Source organism: Candoia aspera, chromosome 6, assembly GCF_035149785.1.
Source record: "Candoia aspera isolate rCanAsp1 chromosome 6, rCanAsp1.hap2, whole genome shotgun sequence".
Lineage (NCBI taxonomy): Eukaryota > Metazoa > Chordata > Lepidosauria > Squamata > Boidae > Candoia > Candoia aspera.
Window position 1 is genome coordinate 88,910,932 of NC_086158.1, and position 15,575 is coordinate 88,926,506.

General features: G+C 41.1%; 1 protein-coding gene across 2 annotated transcripts in view; it reads right to left on the minus strand.

Annotated features, from left to right (window-relative positions):
• Positions 1 to 1,744: 1,744 nt before the first annotated feature.
• MYOZ1 (myozenin 1) overlaps positions 1,745 to 15,575 on the minus strand; it is a 32,419-nt gene continuing 18,588 nt past the window's right edge. For both annotated transcript variants that reach the window (XM_063306174.1, XM_063306175.1), the window contains 3 exons: positions 6,984 to 7,245; positions 4,706 to 4,871; positions 1,745 to 2,359 (listed from right to left, as the gene is read on the minus strand). In XM_063306174.1, the coding sequence (XP_063162244.1) occupies positions 2,128 to 2,359; positions 4,706 to 4,871; positions 6,984 to 7,245 (660 nt within the window). In that variant the 3' untranslated portion in view covers positions 1,745 to 2,127. The remainder of the gene's footprint in view (positions 2,360 to 4,705; positions 4,872 to 6,983; positions 7,246 to 15,575) is intronic.

Consider the following 15,575-nt stretch of genomic DNA (forward strand, 5'->3'; position numbering starts at 1 on the left):
GATGGCAGATTGAAGTCCCCCAGAACCATAAGCCTGGGGAACTCCACTGCCAACCCTGAGACGGCCTCCAGCAGCTCGGGCAGGGAGGTTGCTACGCAGCAGGGAGGCTGGTACAGTAGCAACACTCCCAACTGTTCTCGGGAGCCCAACTTGAAGAACAGGGTCTCACAACCAGCCACTTGTGGAGCAGGGCCCCTGAAGGCCACCAGAGACTCTCGGATAACAACTGCCACCCCTCTTCCCCTGCCCTGGGATCTCGGCTGGTGCCATACCATAAACCCGGCCGGGCACATTTCCAAAAGGGGCACTCCCCCTTCATGGCCCAGCCAGGTTTCAGTAATACACGCCAGGTCTATCCCCTCCTCGGTGATCAAATCACATATGAGCGGGGCTTTGTTGTTAACAGATCTGGTGTTAAGTAGCAGCAGCCGAAGTCCAGGGCCCCTATTAATCTGCTGACCAGGGCCTGGGTCTGAGCACAGAGGGCTGGAACATGCCACCGGTAACAAACACCAGGGGCGTCTTCCCCAAAGATGGCCTGTCCTCCAGCTCCCGCCGTAACATCTCCTACCCGTCACTACCTCAATCGTATAACCCGCCCTACCACCCCCAGAGGCTCTCTCCAGCCCCGCTCCTGCACCTCCAGAATCCCCAATCTGATTAGTATATCCAACGTAGGTGAAATGAAAATTCTTCAGAGAAGGAGTTAGTGGATGAGTTTTAGGCATTGTTGCTGAAGCAGTACACATCTGCAAACTGAGTCCTAAGAAATACATTACAAAATTAAGCACAGGCGAAGTTTCTCCAGCAGATTATAGCAGAACACTCAACCTGGCTGGCCCATCACCAGTTTAAAGCATGTAGCTGAAAGTGTACAGCTCTTGCAAAGACTCAGCTCTTGTACTTCCATAGCTTCTGTGGCAGGGCACTGCCCCCGGTGGCCACTACTCATAGGAAAGCCCTGACTCCTTACTTCCTCACTTCAACTTATGTTCTTAGAATAGTTTACAGCTCGCACACCAATCCCTACAACAATTCCCCTTTCTCAAACCCTAGCACTTCAACAACACTTATACAGTGGATTCATCTTGGCTGTACAATTCCAAGTGACCACTAGATGGCAGTGAAGAGTTTCACAAAATGCTAACCCTTTGCTGCCACCTAGTTGCTGAATGGTCAAATGGTAAACCCCTAACTATAAGGTTCACTTAGTAGTATAATGGGAAAGAAAAAAAAATCAGTGCATGGAATAACCAGAGCATTTTGCATGCCAACTGAAGGAAGCTTCTCACATGGTAGATTATATTGGGCGGGGCTGGAATTTCCACTGGTGGGGGGCACCAGTCACAGCTATAAGAATATTATGTGCGAACAGTGTGTTAAGATGTGTAAACAGCAGTCCAGCATGGACCATTCTAGGTGCATACTAAGGGAGCAGCAAGATTTAGAGCAGCACAATTTCCTCCCAGCTCTGGAACAGAAGGGGAGCAAGGCTGTGTGGATGTAGCCTTCAAGAGGTATGCCTAAATTGTAATAGGAGCTCCCCACCTTCTGTGAGTAGGTGTAATTTTTTTTCTGTGATCAATTAAGAACTCATTATTTGTATAGCAGGCCTGAGCTGCCACATTGGGTGGTTGACGTGTGATTACTTTCATTTTAACAAGTTCTTCAAGTTCCCTGAGTCCTGCTGTTTCTTGGATGAAAATAAATCAAACGAAGATCATCTCATAGACAGAACCCATAGAACTAAGGAAGAGAATATCACATTGTCTTCTATTTTTCTAGATGCTTTATTCATTTTGCCAAATGACAAAACAATGGAACAAAGTTGGGACAGAGCAGACTAGAAGCATTAAATGTCATATGGTTTGTATTTATGCTTTGGAGTGCAAGTAAAAAAGCTCTTTCTCCTTTCTCTCTCTCTCTCTCTCTCTCTCTCTCCCCCTCTTCACCCCTCCCTTGCAATTTTAGTGCTTTGTTTTCTTCAAACTCCAATATGGATCAATACAACAGCAAAGATATATTAGAATGTGGTTGTTCTTAGGGCAAAGTTGAGAAATTTCTGCATGTTCAGCTCCTTATTACAGACATGCAAATGGGAAGATTTAATTAAAGGGAGGGGAGTTTCTATAATTCTTCGGTTTCACCTGCCAGTGGTACATTCACCTCAATGTTGTATTCATTTGGTTCTCCTGACCCCAGCCAGGGTACTGGGGTTCTGTTAAAGGAGGGTCGATTGGTGACTTCTTGATTATACACAATAAGAGGTTCAGGTACCAAAGGGCCAACATCAAATTCAGGCATCTGGAAAGTCATCAGTTTGGCTGCCTTTTCATATCCCCCATAAGGCATTGCAGTCCTAGGGAAAAGTAGAATCAACCATCAGGCTTTATAGACATTATAGCCTTTTCCTGCCAGCTCAGTAGATTAAAAAATCTTAGCTATAGATGTTCCTCTGACAAAACCAATTGATCCAGTTCTGTATTAATAACTATTCCTAGTTCTATTTCCCAAGCAAATAGGGAAAATGCTTGCTCATACTCTGCAGAATGCTTGAAGAATCAATTGAGTGTATGAAACAGAGTGGAGATACTGCGGACAGAGAAGGACTAAATTTCATGTCCATTCCTCACTCACAGAACAGAGATTACATTTCAGAGAATCAAAATCAGTCAATCAATCAATAATGGATAGGCAAAATCTTCTGTCAGAAATGGGGTGTGGAAATGGGTAGAAATATATTAAGAAAATAATCACTTTGGGGGGGGGTCTAAGAAAAAAAGCACTAGGATAATCACAAGGCAAATTCTGATTAAATATCAAGGCACCTTTCCTGAAGGGACTTAATTCTGAGTAGAGAAGGATCCTGTTCAGGGAAACTGGGCTTAATAACATAGCATTGTACTGAGTTCAATAAATTCTGCTTCCTGGTGATTGAAGGAAAGCAGTGCCTCATAGTGAGGAGCCAATTGTGCAAGCAATCCAGATATTTCCATGTTGTTCTATCACTAGTATCCAATACATTCTTTACACCCTCACTGTATTCTCACACATAGATTTCCTCAGTTTCACAATGTTTCCTAAGTATCCTCCATTGTTCTTCTGGTGTATTCCTTATGTCTTTTCTATATATTTCTTCTCAGTGTATAGGTTCTGTAGAGGATTTACAGTCCTGGATGTCAGATGTTAATCTATCTTTTATACTTACTCTAGTTAGTTATTCTAGTAACTCTAATAGCCACTGTCCACTTCCAGTGAGAGAAAATGAGTAGGAATCAGGCTGGGAAATGCAGCTAAAGTTTTGTTCTTCCCAGCCAATTGTTAACTACGTGTCCAGAAGAAGAGGGCTGTAGGAGTGGATTTCCTTCTTTGCTAATGAATCAAATATTACAGTCAAATCCCTTGTGTGCTGAGAATCCAAAATACATTCCATCTTGAATTCTTCCTCTCCCACAATGAGATCTGGGAACAGGGGACAGAGGTGTACAGGGGCAAAGCGAGTGTTCTAGGTGTAGGAAGGAATGGTGGAAGACTGGCATGTATTTTCAGGTTGATTGGAAGCTTCAAGTAAAAGGCTGTATGATTGATCTGTGCTATTCCAGGGAATGGTCCAATATGCTTGGCATCCAGCTTCTTAGACGACCATGCAGAGATGAGAAAACTGATAGAAACCTAGACATGATTTGCAGCAGCAATGAGGGGATCCTTTTTAATGATGAAGGTCAGCAGAGCTCTTTTAAGAGCCTTTGGCATGAATCAGATGAACCTTAAGGAAGTCCAAACAGCTTGAATTTCCTGGAGAAAATGGGAATAATTTTGTAGTCCCAAGTATGGGCTGTTTTGCATCAGAAAAGTGGGTTACTCGTTACCCCCAAGTCTCCCATGAAAAAACCTACTGAGGTCAGTGGGAAAGTGCTCAGGTCTAAGGGAGAAACAGTTTATGTTGGGCTAGGAAGGTAGTAAATTTGCTTGGATTCCCATCTATTTATCAGGCAGGAAAGCAGGTATTTGGCTTCGAAAGACCAGCATTGGAGGATTTGTCATTGGAGGATGCAGCTGCTCCAGCAATAGTTGGTGGATCTGGGGCAGAAGTAGTACTGGAGCTACTACTACTGGTGCTAATCATTGATGTCAAGATGCAGGCTCTCCTCCTATAGTGCTGGGAGATCCTGCTATCAAACTTCACGCTAGACATGGCAGGAAGTCTCTTTTCTACAGACACTTAAACCCCATATTCAGGAAACTGCTTGTCAGCAGAAGTCTCACAAATGTGAGCTGTATCCACACAAAAAAACTGCCTACTGCAGGACACAGCAGCCAAAGCCTTTTACAGGTCTTTTGTCCAAGATTTAAATTCTAGACATTTTTCTACAGTACTTCTCAGTCAACAGATATTTTAACATTCTCTTCAAGGCCATGGGATGCAGCTTGGCTATGATGATGTAATGGTTCACTTGAGTCTGAGAACTGCTGATTCCTCTCATACAAGTTCCATTCTTGACCCATGAAAGTTTTGTCATTTTGCTGCAAACAGCAGCATGGCAAGAGAAGGTGCTCCATGGTGACTGTTTTTCATGCGCCCTCATTAGTTAGAAGGGAAGCACTCCTAGTCAATAAGCTAAAATATCTGGACAAATCAACATGTAATTTATCTCATCATCCCTTGTATTTTATATCTACTGCCAGCCTCATCACTTTCTCTTACCTATTGAAAGTTTTATAATGACAGAGGTCCGCTTTGGTGCCATAAGTCAAGAGATCAATGCTGAATTCACTTTTCTCTTGGGGAGTAATGCCTAGAGCTCTTTCCCACGGAGAAATGTAGGTCTTAAAAAGGGAAACTTGTTTCCCACTCCCACCTTTATTTTCACCTATAATATAAAGGAAAAGAAGAAAACTTAAGTAAAGAGAGAAATATATAAAGCAGCATCCTGGACTGGTGGATTAATACTACACAGCATGAAGTGAATGATGGCAATAAAGGTCGTTTCAAGCATATAGTTAACCAAAGCAAGTAAACTTCTGTGCTCAGAATACACTGTTCATAAATTACTCATATTTTTGAACCTCATCCATCCATCCATCCATCCCCATAGCACCATTTTCTTCTGGGGTAAGCAATGTTATGCAAAATACAGAAAAGGAGTAAGAAATACTAGGAGAAAGAAATTAAAGGTATGAGATTAAAAAAAAAAGGAAATCTAACTAAATCTAGATTACACCAATATCATTCACTATACCTCCCCATATCCTTCTACCTGTCAGACTATTCACTCTTTCTTCATATATTTGTTTTGCAATTTGATCCCTCTTTGTTTTCTCTCTATGACAAAACTACCTCAGTGTACTTACTCAGTTCTGTATTCAATCCACATTCATCACCCATTCATTACTGACCCTTTCTTTCATTATGCCACCTACCCTTCCTTAAATACCCCATTCCTACTGCATTCAGCTTACTTTTATGTATCTCTGACATACAAAACTCTCACTCCCAGATAACAAATTGGGCTCTTATATATAGCTATTTTCATTTTTTTCAACAAATTTTCATCCTCTGCAATGGACCATGCACTACCCATTACCTTTGGACCAGTATTTGCACATCCTAACAGTTCTCATCCAGTTTTACCTCTTTAGTAAATGTTCTACCAAAGTACACAAATTCATCTACTTGCTCTAATTTTTTACCATGTGTATGTAACTTGTAATAACTCAGACACAACTACCTTGTCTTTGATATATTAGTTTTCAGATTCTTATTCTTCATTACATAATACAAGGTAATATTTGCTGCAAATCCTTTGGGATCTCAGCCAACAACACTGCCTTGTTTACATACAAAAATGCACATACAGGCTTATCCCCAAGCAACATCCCTTTAACAATAAATAAACAAACAAACAAACAAAATAAATGTTTTAGCAAATTTGTTTTAGTAAAGAACACATGATAGAAAGCAAGGAGAAATGAAAATAATAAGGATGGGCTAATAAAGATAGAGAAAAAAGGGAATGTTTGGTCTAGTGGTTAAGGCGATGGGCTAGAAACCAGAAGACCAAGAGTTCTAGTCCCGCCTGAGGCAAGAAAGCTGGCTGGGTGACCTTGGGCCAGTCCCTCTCTCTCAGCCCAACCCACCTCACAGGGTGGTTGTTGTGGGGAAAAAAGTAGGAGGAAGGAGTGTTAGGTATGTTTGCTGCCTTGAGTTATTGATAAAAATAATAAAGGTGGGATAGAAAATAAATAAATAAATAAATAAGTCATTAAAACCATGGTTCCCAAACTGTGCTGCAGCCCTTCAGAGTGCTACAGCAAACTCACTAGGGCACTGCAGGACACTTGAAGATTTTAAAGGAAACACAGCAATATTTGACATTTGTTGGGCACCACAGAAACTACAAGCTCAAGGTAGTTCACAGTTTTGGTATAAGGGTACTATTAAAAAATTGCTGAACTACTAAGGGCACTGTGAATTAAGAAAATTTGGAACCTCGTCATTAAGAGGATCAGGGAAAGTGGACATACAACTTTCAGTAAACAAAGGAGGGATCAGATCTGTCACAATTTTATCCCCTAAGGAATTGAACAGATACAGTCTCATGGTCAAGGAGATGTCAGCTCAGTATATTATAATTTCAGGCTTTCAAAACTGCTTTTGTGACATACGAGTCTCAGTTAAAAGTTTGGACCAATGAATCAAATAGCTTTTCCTGCTATAAAGTCATGCTGCTTCCTTTGAATAGGATAATGGTTACCAAAGAACCCCAGAGTTCTTTATGAAACTATTTGGATACCTTACTTATTTTCACTACCAACTGTGGTGAAAAACTTGTATGTCCTTTTCTTCATGCCAGTTCAGGCAGTGTCAGCAGTGAAATTCTCTCAGATATATTCAGAAGTAGGAAATATCTTGAAAAGGACAGGATTTTCATAATAAGCATTTTATTGCAATACTCATCTATTGGATGAAAACAACTACTTACTTTTTCCACCACCAGTCTCACTTCCACCTCCATCCACTCCTCCCACTGTGCTGGCAGATCCCTCGCTGTGGCCAGTTCCTGCTCCTCCGGCTCCACCTTTGCTCCCAGGCTTTGGAGGAGGGGTGGGAGGATATTGCAGTTTACTGGATCCATATGGTCCTACAGTTACACCACTCACCATCCTCCCACCACCATGAGAATATCTGTAGGAATCAGCTCCATAGTGTCCCCCAACAGATGGGATAAACCTCTGGAAGTGTTCCTAGGTAAGAAGAAGGAAGGGGGACATAAGAAAAGAGAAAAGGAGAAAATATGAGAAAGGGGCAAAATTGAATAATTGTCAAGAAGCAAATTCCATACTTTTGTTTTTATCTGCTAATATTCTTGAACCCCACTGTGCTTGGATGACGAGCAGCAATATATTAATTCAAATGCAAATGGTTAGCAGCCTCAAGAAAAAGGTAAGTAGAAAGAAAAAAATTAGCAAGAAAAAATAATGGTGGTTAAAGGCATCAGCTAGAAAACAGGAGACCATGAATTCTAGTCCTGCCTTAGGAACAAAGCCAGTTTGGTAATGTTGGGCCAGTCATTCTCCCTCAGCCTAGGAAAAAGGTAGTGGCAAGCCATTCTGAAAAATGTTGGCAAGAAAACTGCATGGAGTTCTCTCTGTAGTTGCCTGAAAGAATGGCAAAGTGGTGAAACTCTGAGATTTTTTTTTTCTCTCTCATTTTTTCCACCAGTCCTGGAATAGTGAAATGTTCATCATGAGCAAACATCTCCTGCACTGAGCAAGGGGTTGGACTAGATGACTTCTAAGGTCCCTTGTCACTGTATGATTCTATAATTCTAAAATGACTTCTGGCTGTTGTTTGCTCATGCAGATGGAAGCCCTGTGTCCTCAAAGACCCACCACAGAAAGGAAAGTGATTAGTGCCCAGGCGTGCCTTCCTGGCACACATTGGAGGGTGCTCATAGGTGAATCCACCCAGCAGTGGCCAGGGCAATTGCTATTTTAACAGAACACCTGCTCAACATAGTTGCCAAAGCTTGAAATCTGGACAGAAATTTCTTAAGCCAGCTTAATTTCCACCCAGGATCCAAAAACAGTCAACTTACGGCTGCTGTTTCTAATTGCCCACAGGCATAAAGTAGCCAATCTGTCAGTGGACTTTGCAGTGACCACTAAGAATCCCTGATAGCTGATTTTGTCAATCAAACTTAGTCCCCAGAGAGCCAAAGTCTCTTTCTGAACCCCTCTTGAAAAAGGCTGATGTAGTCCTGCTTTGTTGGTCCTGAAAAGCCAAAGCTCAGCAAAGGGAGCAAAAAAGGCCATTTGCAATTTTAAGTTTGTCTTTAGAACTTTGGGATGGATGTTGGCAGGAAATCAAGAAAGGTGTGGTATTTATTGAGGGCCAATTAACTGATAACTAAGGGAAGCTGTTTCTCATGGAGAACTTTCAGAAGTGTCTTTCAGATTCTAAAATGTTTAGATACTGCATCAGGATGTGCTGATCCTAGAACTTCTGATGGCATAAGATGTCCTTTTTAAAAAGCTGCTTATGCTGAATTGTTTCTTGCAGGTTTCTACTTCTAATATTGGCAAACCATTCTAATTTCAGGTGAACATCATAGGCTATCTGTGAATTACCTAAATGAGCCCCCTATTATATATCCATAAATATTTGGATATTAAGGTAAGTTCCAGGGCACATTATCCACTATGCAACAGTTAATCAATTCTTGTTTGAGGTAAGTGTTCTCATAGGTTCCTGCTTCACAGCTGGCAACTGTGCTGCTTCTTGCATATGGGAATGCATGCATTTTACTTCTTTTATGTGTAGCATAAGTTAGGGAAGAAAGGTCTGTAGTCTGTAAACAGGCGTCCAGTATCAGCTGTCTGGGCAGCTAAATATAGGTGAGTAGACACAAAACACCCAAAGACTGAGTTAACACACTCTCTTCACTGTATTCAGCACTAGTCATAAGAGCTGCAGAGCAGAGCAGGTCACAGAATATGCAATCTAGGCACAAAGCCATCAGGAAAAGAATCTGACAGAGCTCTGGGGAATCTCCCTGTCCCATACCTATACGAATGCCCTATTTTAAGCACAACAGGAGAGGCATGAGAATACGGAATTCATAGGATATGTAGATGCATGAGATGGTTAGGAAATGTGGAGAGACGGAAATGTTAGTTGGGTTGTTGTTTATTCGTTTAGTCGCTTCCGACTCTTCGTGACTTCATGGACCAGCCCACGCCAGAGCTTCCTGTCGGTCGTCAACACCCCCAGCTCCCCCAGGGACAAGTCCGTCACCTCTAGAATATCATCCGTCCATCTTGCCTTTGGTCGGCCCCTCTTCCTTTTGCCCTCCACTCTCCCTAGCATCAGCATCTTCTCCAGGGTGTCCTGTCTTCTCATTATGTGGCCAAAGTATTTCAGTTTTGCCTTTAATATCATTCCCTCAAGTGAGCAGTCTGGCTTGATTTCCTGGAGGATGGACTGGTTTGATCTTCTGGCAGTCCAAGGCACTCTCAGAATTTTCCTCCAACACCACAGTTCAAAAGCATCGATCTTCCTTCGCTCAGCCTTCCTTATGGTCCAGCTCTCGCAGCCATATGTTACTATGGGGAACACCATTGCTTTAACTATGCGGACCTTTGTTGTCAGTGTGATGTCTCTGCTCTTAACTATTTTATCGAGATTTGTCATTGCTCTTCTCCCAAGGATTAAGCGTCTTCTGATTTCCTGACTGCAGTCAGCATCTGCAGTAATCTTTGCACCTAGGAATACAAAGTCTTTCACTGCTTCTACATTTTCTCCCTCTATTTGCCAGTTATCAATCAAGCTGGTTGCCATAATCTTGGTTTTTTTGAGGTTTAGCTGCAAGCCAGCTTTTGCACTTTTTTCTTTCACCTTCATCATAAGGCTCCTCAGTTCCTCTTCGCTTTCAGCCATCAAAGTGGTATCATCTGCATATCTGAGATTGTTAATGTTTCTTCCAGAGATTTTAACTCCAGCCTTGGATTCCTCAAGGCCAGCTTGTCGCATGATGTGTTCTGCATACAAGTTGAATAGGTAGGGTGAGAGTATACAGCCCTGCCATACTCCTTTCCCAATCTTAAACCAGTCCGTTGTTCCATGGTCTGTTCTTACTGTTGCTACTTGGTCGTTATACAGATTCTTCAGGAGGCATACAAGATGACTTGGTGTCCCCATACCACTAAGAACTTGCCACAATTTGTTATGGTCCACACAGTCAAAGGCTTTAGAATAGTCAATAAAACAGAAATAGATGTTTTTCTGAAACTCCCTGGCTTTTTCCATTATCCAGCGGATATTGGCAATTTGGTCTCTAGTTCCTCTGCCTTTTCTAAAGCCAGCTTGTACATCTGGCAATTCTCGCTCCATGAACTGCTGAAGTCTACCTTGAAGGATCTTGAGCATTACCTTACTGGCATGTGAAATGAGTGCCACTGTTCGATACTTTGAACATTCTTTAGTGTTTCCCTTTTTTCGTATGGGGATATAAGTTGATTTTTTCCAATCTGATGGCCATTCTTGTGTTTTCCAAATTTGCTGGCATATAGCATGCATTAGCTTGACAGCATCATCTTGCAAGATTTTGAACAGTTCAGCTGGGATGCCATCATCTCCTGCTGCCTTCTTATTAGCAATGCTTCTTAAGGCCCACTCAACCTCACTCTTCAGGATGTCTGGCTCTAGTTCACTGACCACACCGTCAAAGCTATCCCCGATATTGTTATCCTTCCTATACAGGTCTTCTTTATATTCTTGCCACCTTTTCTTGATCTCTTCTTCTTCTGTTAGGTCCTTGCCATCTTTGTTTTTGATCATACCCATTTTTGCCTGGAATTTACCTCCAATGTTTCTAATTTTCTGGAAGAGGTCTCTTGTCCTTCCTATTCTATTGTCTTCTTCCACTTCCGCGCATTGCTTGTTTAAAAATAATTCCTTATCTCTTCTGGCTAACCTCTGGAATTTTGCATTTAATTGGGCATATCTCCCCCTATCACTGTTGCCTTTTGCTTTCCTTCTTTCTTGGGCTACTTCTAGTGTCTCAGCAGACAGCCATTTTGCCTTCTTGGTTTTCTCTTTCTTTGGGATGTATTTTGTTGCCGCCTCCTGAACAATGTTGCGAACTTCTGTCCAGAGTTCTTCCGGGACCCTATCTACTAAGTCCAGTCCCTTAAATCTATTCATCACCTCCACTGCATGTTCCTTAGGAATATTAGTGAGCTCATATCTAGCTGATCTGTGGGTCTTCCCTAATCTCTTTAGTCTGATCCTAAATTGTGCAAGAAGTAGTTCGTGATCTGAACTACAGTCAGCTCCAAGTCTTGTTTTTACCGACTGTACAGATGTCCGCCACCTTTTGCTGCAAAGGATGTAGTCAATCTGATTTCGATGTTGTCCATCTGGTGAAGTCCATGTATAAAGCCGTCTCTTAGGTTGTTGGAAGAGAGTGTTTGTTATGCAGAGTGAATTGTCTTGGCAAAATTCTATCAGCCTATGTCCTGCTTCGTTTTGTTCTCCCAGGCCATACTTACCTGTAATTCCAGGTGTCATTTGACTGCCCACCTTAGCATTCCAGTCTCCTGTGATGAAAATAACATCTCTTTTAGGTGTGTTGTCCAGTAGGTGCTGCAGATCCTCATAGAACCGCTCTACTTCAGCTTCTTCAGCATTTGTGGTTGGGGCGTATATTTGGATCACTGTGATGTTAGATGGCTTGCCCTGAATTTGAATTGAGATCATTCTGTCGTTTTTTGGATTGTATCCAAGCACTGCTTTAGCCACTTTATGATTAATTATGAAGGCTACTCCATTTCTTCTGTGGTCCTCTTGTCCACAGTAGTAGATCTGGTGGTCATTTGATGTGAAGTGGCCCATTCCAGTCCATTTCAGTTCACTGATGCCCAAAATGTCTATCTTTAATCTTGACATCTCACCAATAACCACATCCAATTTGCCCTGGCTTATAGATCTTACATTCCAGGTTCCAATGGTGTGTTGATCCTTAGAACATCGGATTCGCCGTTCACCACCAGCACCGTCGGCTGCTAGCCGACCTTTCGGCTTTGAGCTAGCTGCGTCATCACGTCTGGGGCTAGTTGAACTCATCCTCTGTTCCTCCCCAGTAGCATTTTGACCATCTTCCGACCTGGGGGTCTCATCTTCCGATGGTATACCGACATATCTCTGGTTGTACTGATCCATTTAGTTTTCATGGCAAGAATACTGGGGTGGGTTGCCATTACCTTCCCCAGGGATCGCATTTAGTCTGACCTCTCTGTCATGACCTTCCCGTCTTGGGTGGCCCTTCACGGTTTAGCTCATGGCATCATTGAGGTGCTCAAGCTCCAGCACCACGACAAGGTAACGATCCTTTGCTGAAGTAAAATTAGTAGAGAAACAAATAAAAACAATACTGTTGTTGGCATCTAGAAAAAGATGTGGATGGCTTCCAAAAACAAATTGCAGATCTTTCAGAGGCATGAAGTATTGGGGAACTATAATTATTTTGGCACCTGCTAGGAGAAAGATTCTGCCACTTGTCCTCTTCTTAGGAAATTCATGACTTGTCTTGTTGACAGCTTTTTTCTTCACAGAACAGAGGAAGAGGATCAGCTCTCCTGACCTGATCCCAATCGACAGGGAAAATTTAACTGAGGAAGTGGAAATTGCAGAAACTCCAAGGGAAACAGATCATGTTATGGTGGAGTTCTGGATTTTAAAAGAGACTAAAGCTGAATGTAGTCAAATGCACATCTCATTTTTTTTTTTTAAAAAGGATTTTAATACATTCAGGGTAATGATATGTATTGCTGATAGTTTGATTAGCAAACTGGATGGATTGCCCATATAAATATATAGTGTCCTTGAAACATTACTCAAAGAGCACTCATCAATGGTTCCTCATAAAAATGGAGAAAGTATTAATTATGGTACTTCACAGTTCTAGTCCTGTACATTAGTTTTAATGGAGGAAGAAGTAGATGGAATTATTCTTATTCTTCTTTATTAAATTTATATAGCTGTTCATCTCACTGTCATGTCTCTGGGTGGTTTACAGAGTTAAAAATCAAAAAAACAATACAAAAACAACCAAAAACTAACTGCAAAATCATTAAAATAGTTAAAAACAATAAAATTGAAATTGGATGAAGAGATGGACAGGCTGCTTTATAAGATGTGTACATGACGCAAAATTGGGTGGGATAGCTAATACCCTAGAAAAAGGTTTTTCAAACTATGTTCTGCAGAATCCTGGGGTTCACTAGAACATGATGGGGTTCTGTGAGAGACTAAAGGCAGGGGGAAAATAACTCAGATGCAACATTCCAAACCTTTTCAGTGTGTAAAACAGAGCAACAGGTTTTCCAAAGCAGTGATCTGTAGCTGCATTTGGCCAAGCTGCATTCATGGTTTCTCACCACCATCGTGATGGCTAGGTGGCTACCAATTGTTAGCCAGGAAGACCTCCTCTTTAGACAAGATTTCCTCAACAGGAAAAAGAGTAACACATTTTGTCTCTTACAGCCTACAGCCTCCCTTAATAAATAAATCTTAATCTCTTTTTTGTGTATGTGTATTTCAGCATTACTGATTTGATCTGTAGCTGCAGTGTGGCAACTTAAAACACCAAAGAAAATCATTACTTGTAGTTGGACACAAAACTAGCTATAATTCATCACATTTGGTTTGTTTGTTGTATGAACACAGACATTGTTGATTACATTCAACTTTAATCAACTTTAGGTGTTTTAAGTCATTGTGGGAAAACTTTAATTTGAAGAGTGGTATTATAATTGTTAACATCAGAACAAACAAATATTAATCAAATCATGGCTCAGAGTGATTTATGAACCTAATTATATACCAGGAGTAGTTTCCCAATTACAACAAAATGTTCCTTTTATTTCTGTAGACACTTCCCATTCCAAAAACAGCCAGAGGAGCCCAGGCGGTACAGCTGCATGTCTAACCCGCATGCATTAAAATCTGGCATTTTGACATGCTTTGGTTGAGTTTGTGTTAGTCATTAAATAACCAGGCTAAGAGGCACATGTTATTTCAGACATAAGCCAGATTTTTTACTTCTAGTAGCCCCACACAAAAGTCACAAAGGTGGCCAATTTCCTAATGCTGCAAGACACTTGACTCCCTTCCAACATTTCCAATTAGGCAATGGAAGATGATCCCTCTCAGAGAGATGGAGCTTGTGGGCATCCCAGGGTCCTGCCATCACTCAAGAGGGTGGCCTGCTACTTTGACAGGATGTCATGAGTACCTTTCATGATTGAGGCCATCAAGTGTGTTTCTATTTCTACCTCCCTGATTAAGGGCTTCCCAAAATGCTTACTCTCTATGTTATTAACAACACGTCTGGAGTTACAGTCAGCCTCCTCAACTACCTCAGTACTTTTTTAGTTACTTTAGTGTTGCAGGGGAGGTTAATCTTCTTCCAGATGCATATAATATTGTGCAAGTAATGCTGTGAAATTATAGGAAAGTCAAGTGCCTTTTCCATTTCAGTAGTGCTTTCAAGAAAACTTTGTGGATGGGAACATGTAATCAGCAGGTGTTAAGCAGAATACAAGTATGACTTTACCTTTTATAGAGTGCTGTGTCTGTAATACTTCTGAGTAATTCTTTCCCTTATCTGTGCCATTTTAAAATACTTTTTCATGCAAACCTATATTTACATTTACTGGGACAAAAAGCCTTTTGTGTTTAATGGCATTTATACTTATGTCTGTGAGTACAGAATTGCAACTTGAGTTTTTTCTATCATGAGTGGAAGACCTACAAGTTTTGAATTCTGATTAAAAATATAAATGCTGTAAAATGCAATCACCTATATATAGAAAACCAGCTAACTAGCCAGCAATGAATGTATGTCAGGAGTCTCTAGGGGTAGGTGCATCCTTGTATCACCATTAGAGCTGCCAGCTACATTGCTGGCCTACAACTGAGGACTTCAGCATCTCTACTGCAGACAGCCCAAAGGGGGTCATACTGGAGTGGATCAGGAGGGATAGTGGAATGGAATAGGTTGGGAGGCAATTTGGGTCACTTTGCCAAATGTTTTGCTGAAATCAAGATACATTATGTCTATAGCATTCCCACAATCTATTAAGGGCTAGGAAACAAGCCCCTGCCTCTCCCAAAGAGAAAATAGAGCTTTGTTCTGGAGCCCAATGTTTCAAGTTTCCTTGGCTGTTATAGGATTGTAAATATCCAAAAGAAATATGTACTGTATATGATATAGATGATATAATACATTTTATAGTGTAATTTTCCCATTATAATCTATAGGCTTCTTTTTATGTTTTACTATCCTTATAAAATAATTTAGTAATACTATATTGAGTAAATTCCAAAAATAAAATTCCAAGAATAAAATGCAAGCTTTATATTGATAATCTTTCTCTAGTTGTCAGTGGGTATGACTCCAGTATGGAAAGTTCCCATTTATGAGATCAAATTATAAAGAAGCAGCAACACAAGTGGAGTTTTATAGTTATTCATATATTTCTAGGTACAGCAACAATTTGTATTACGTAGT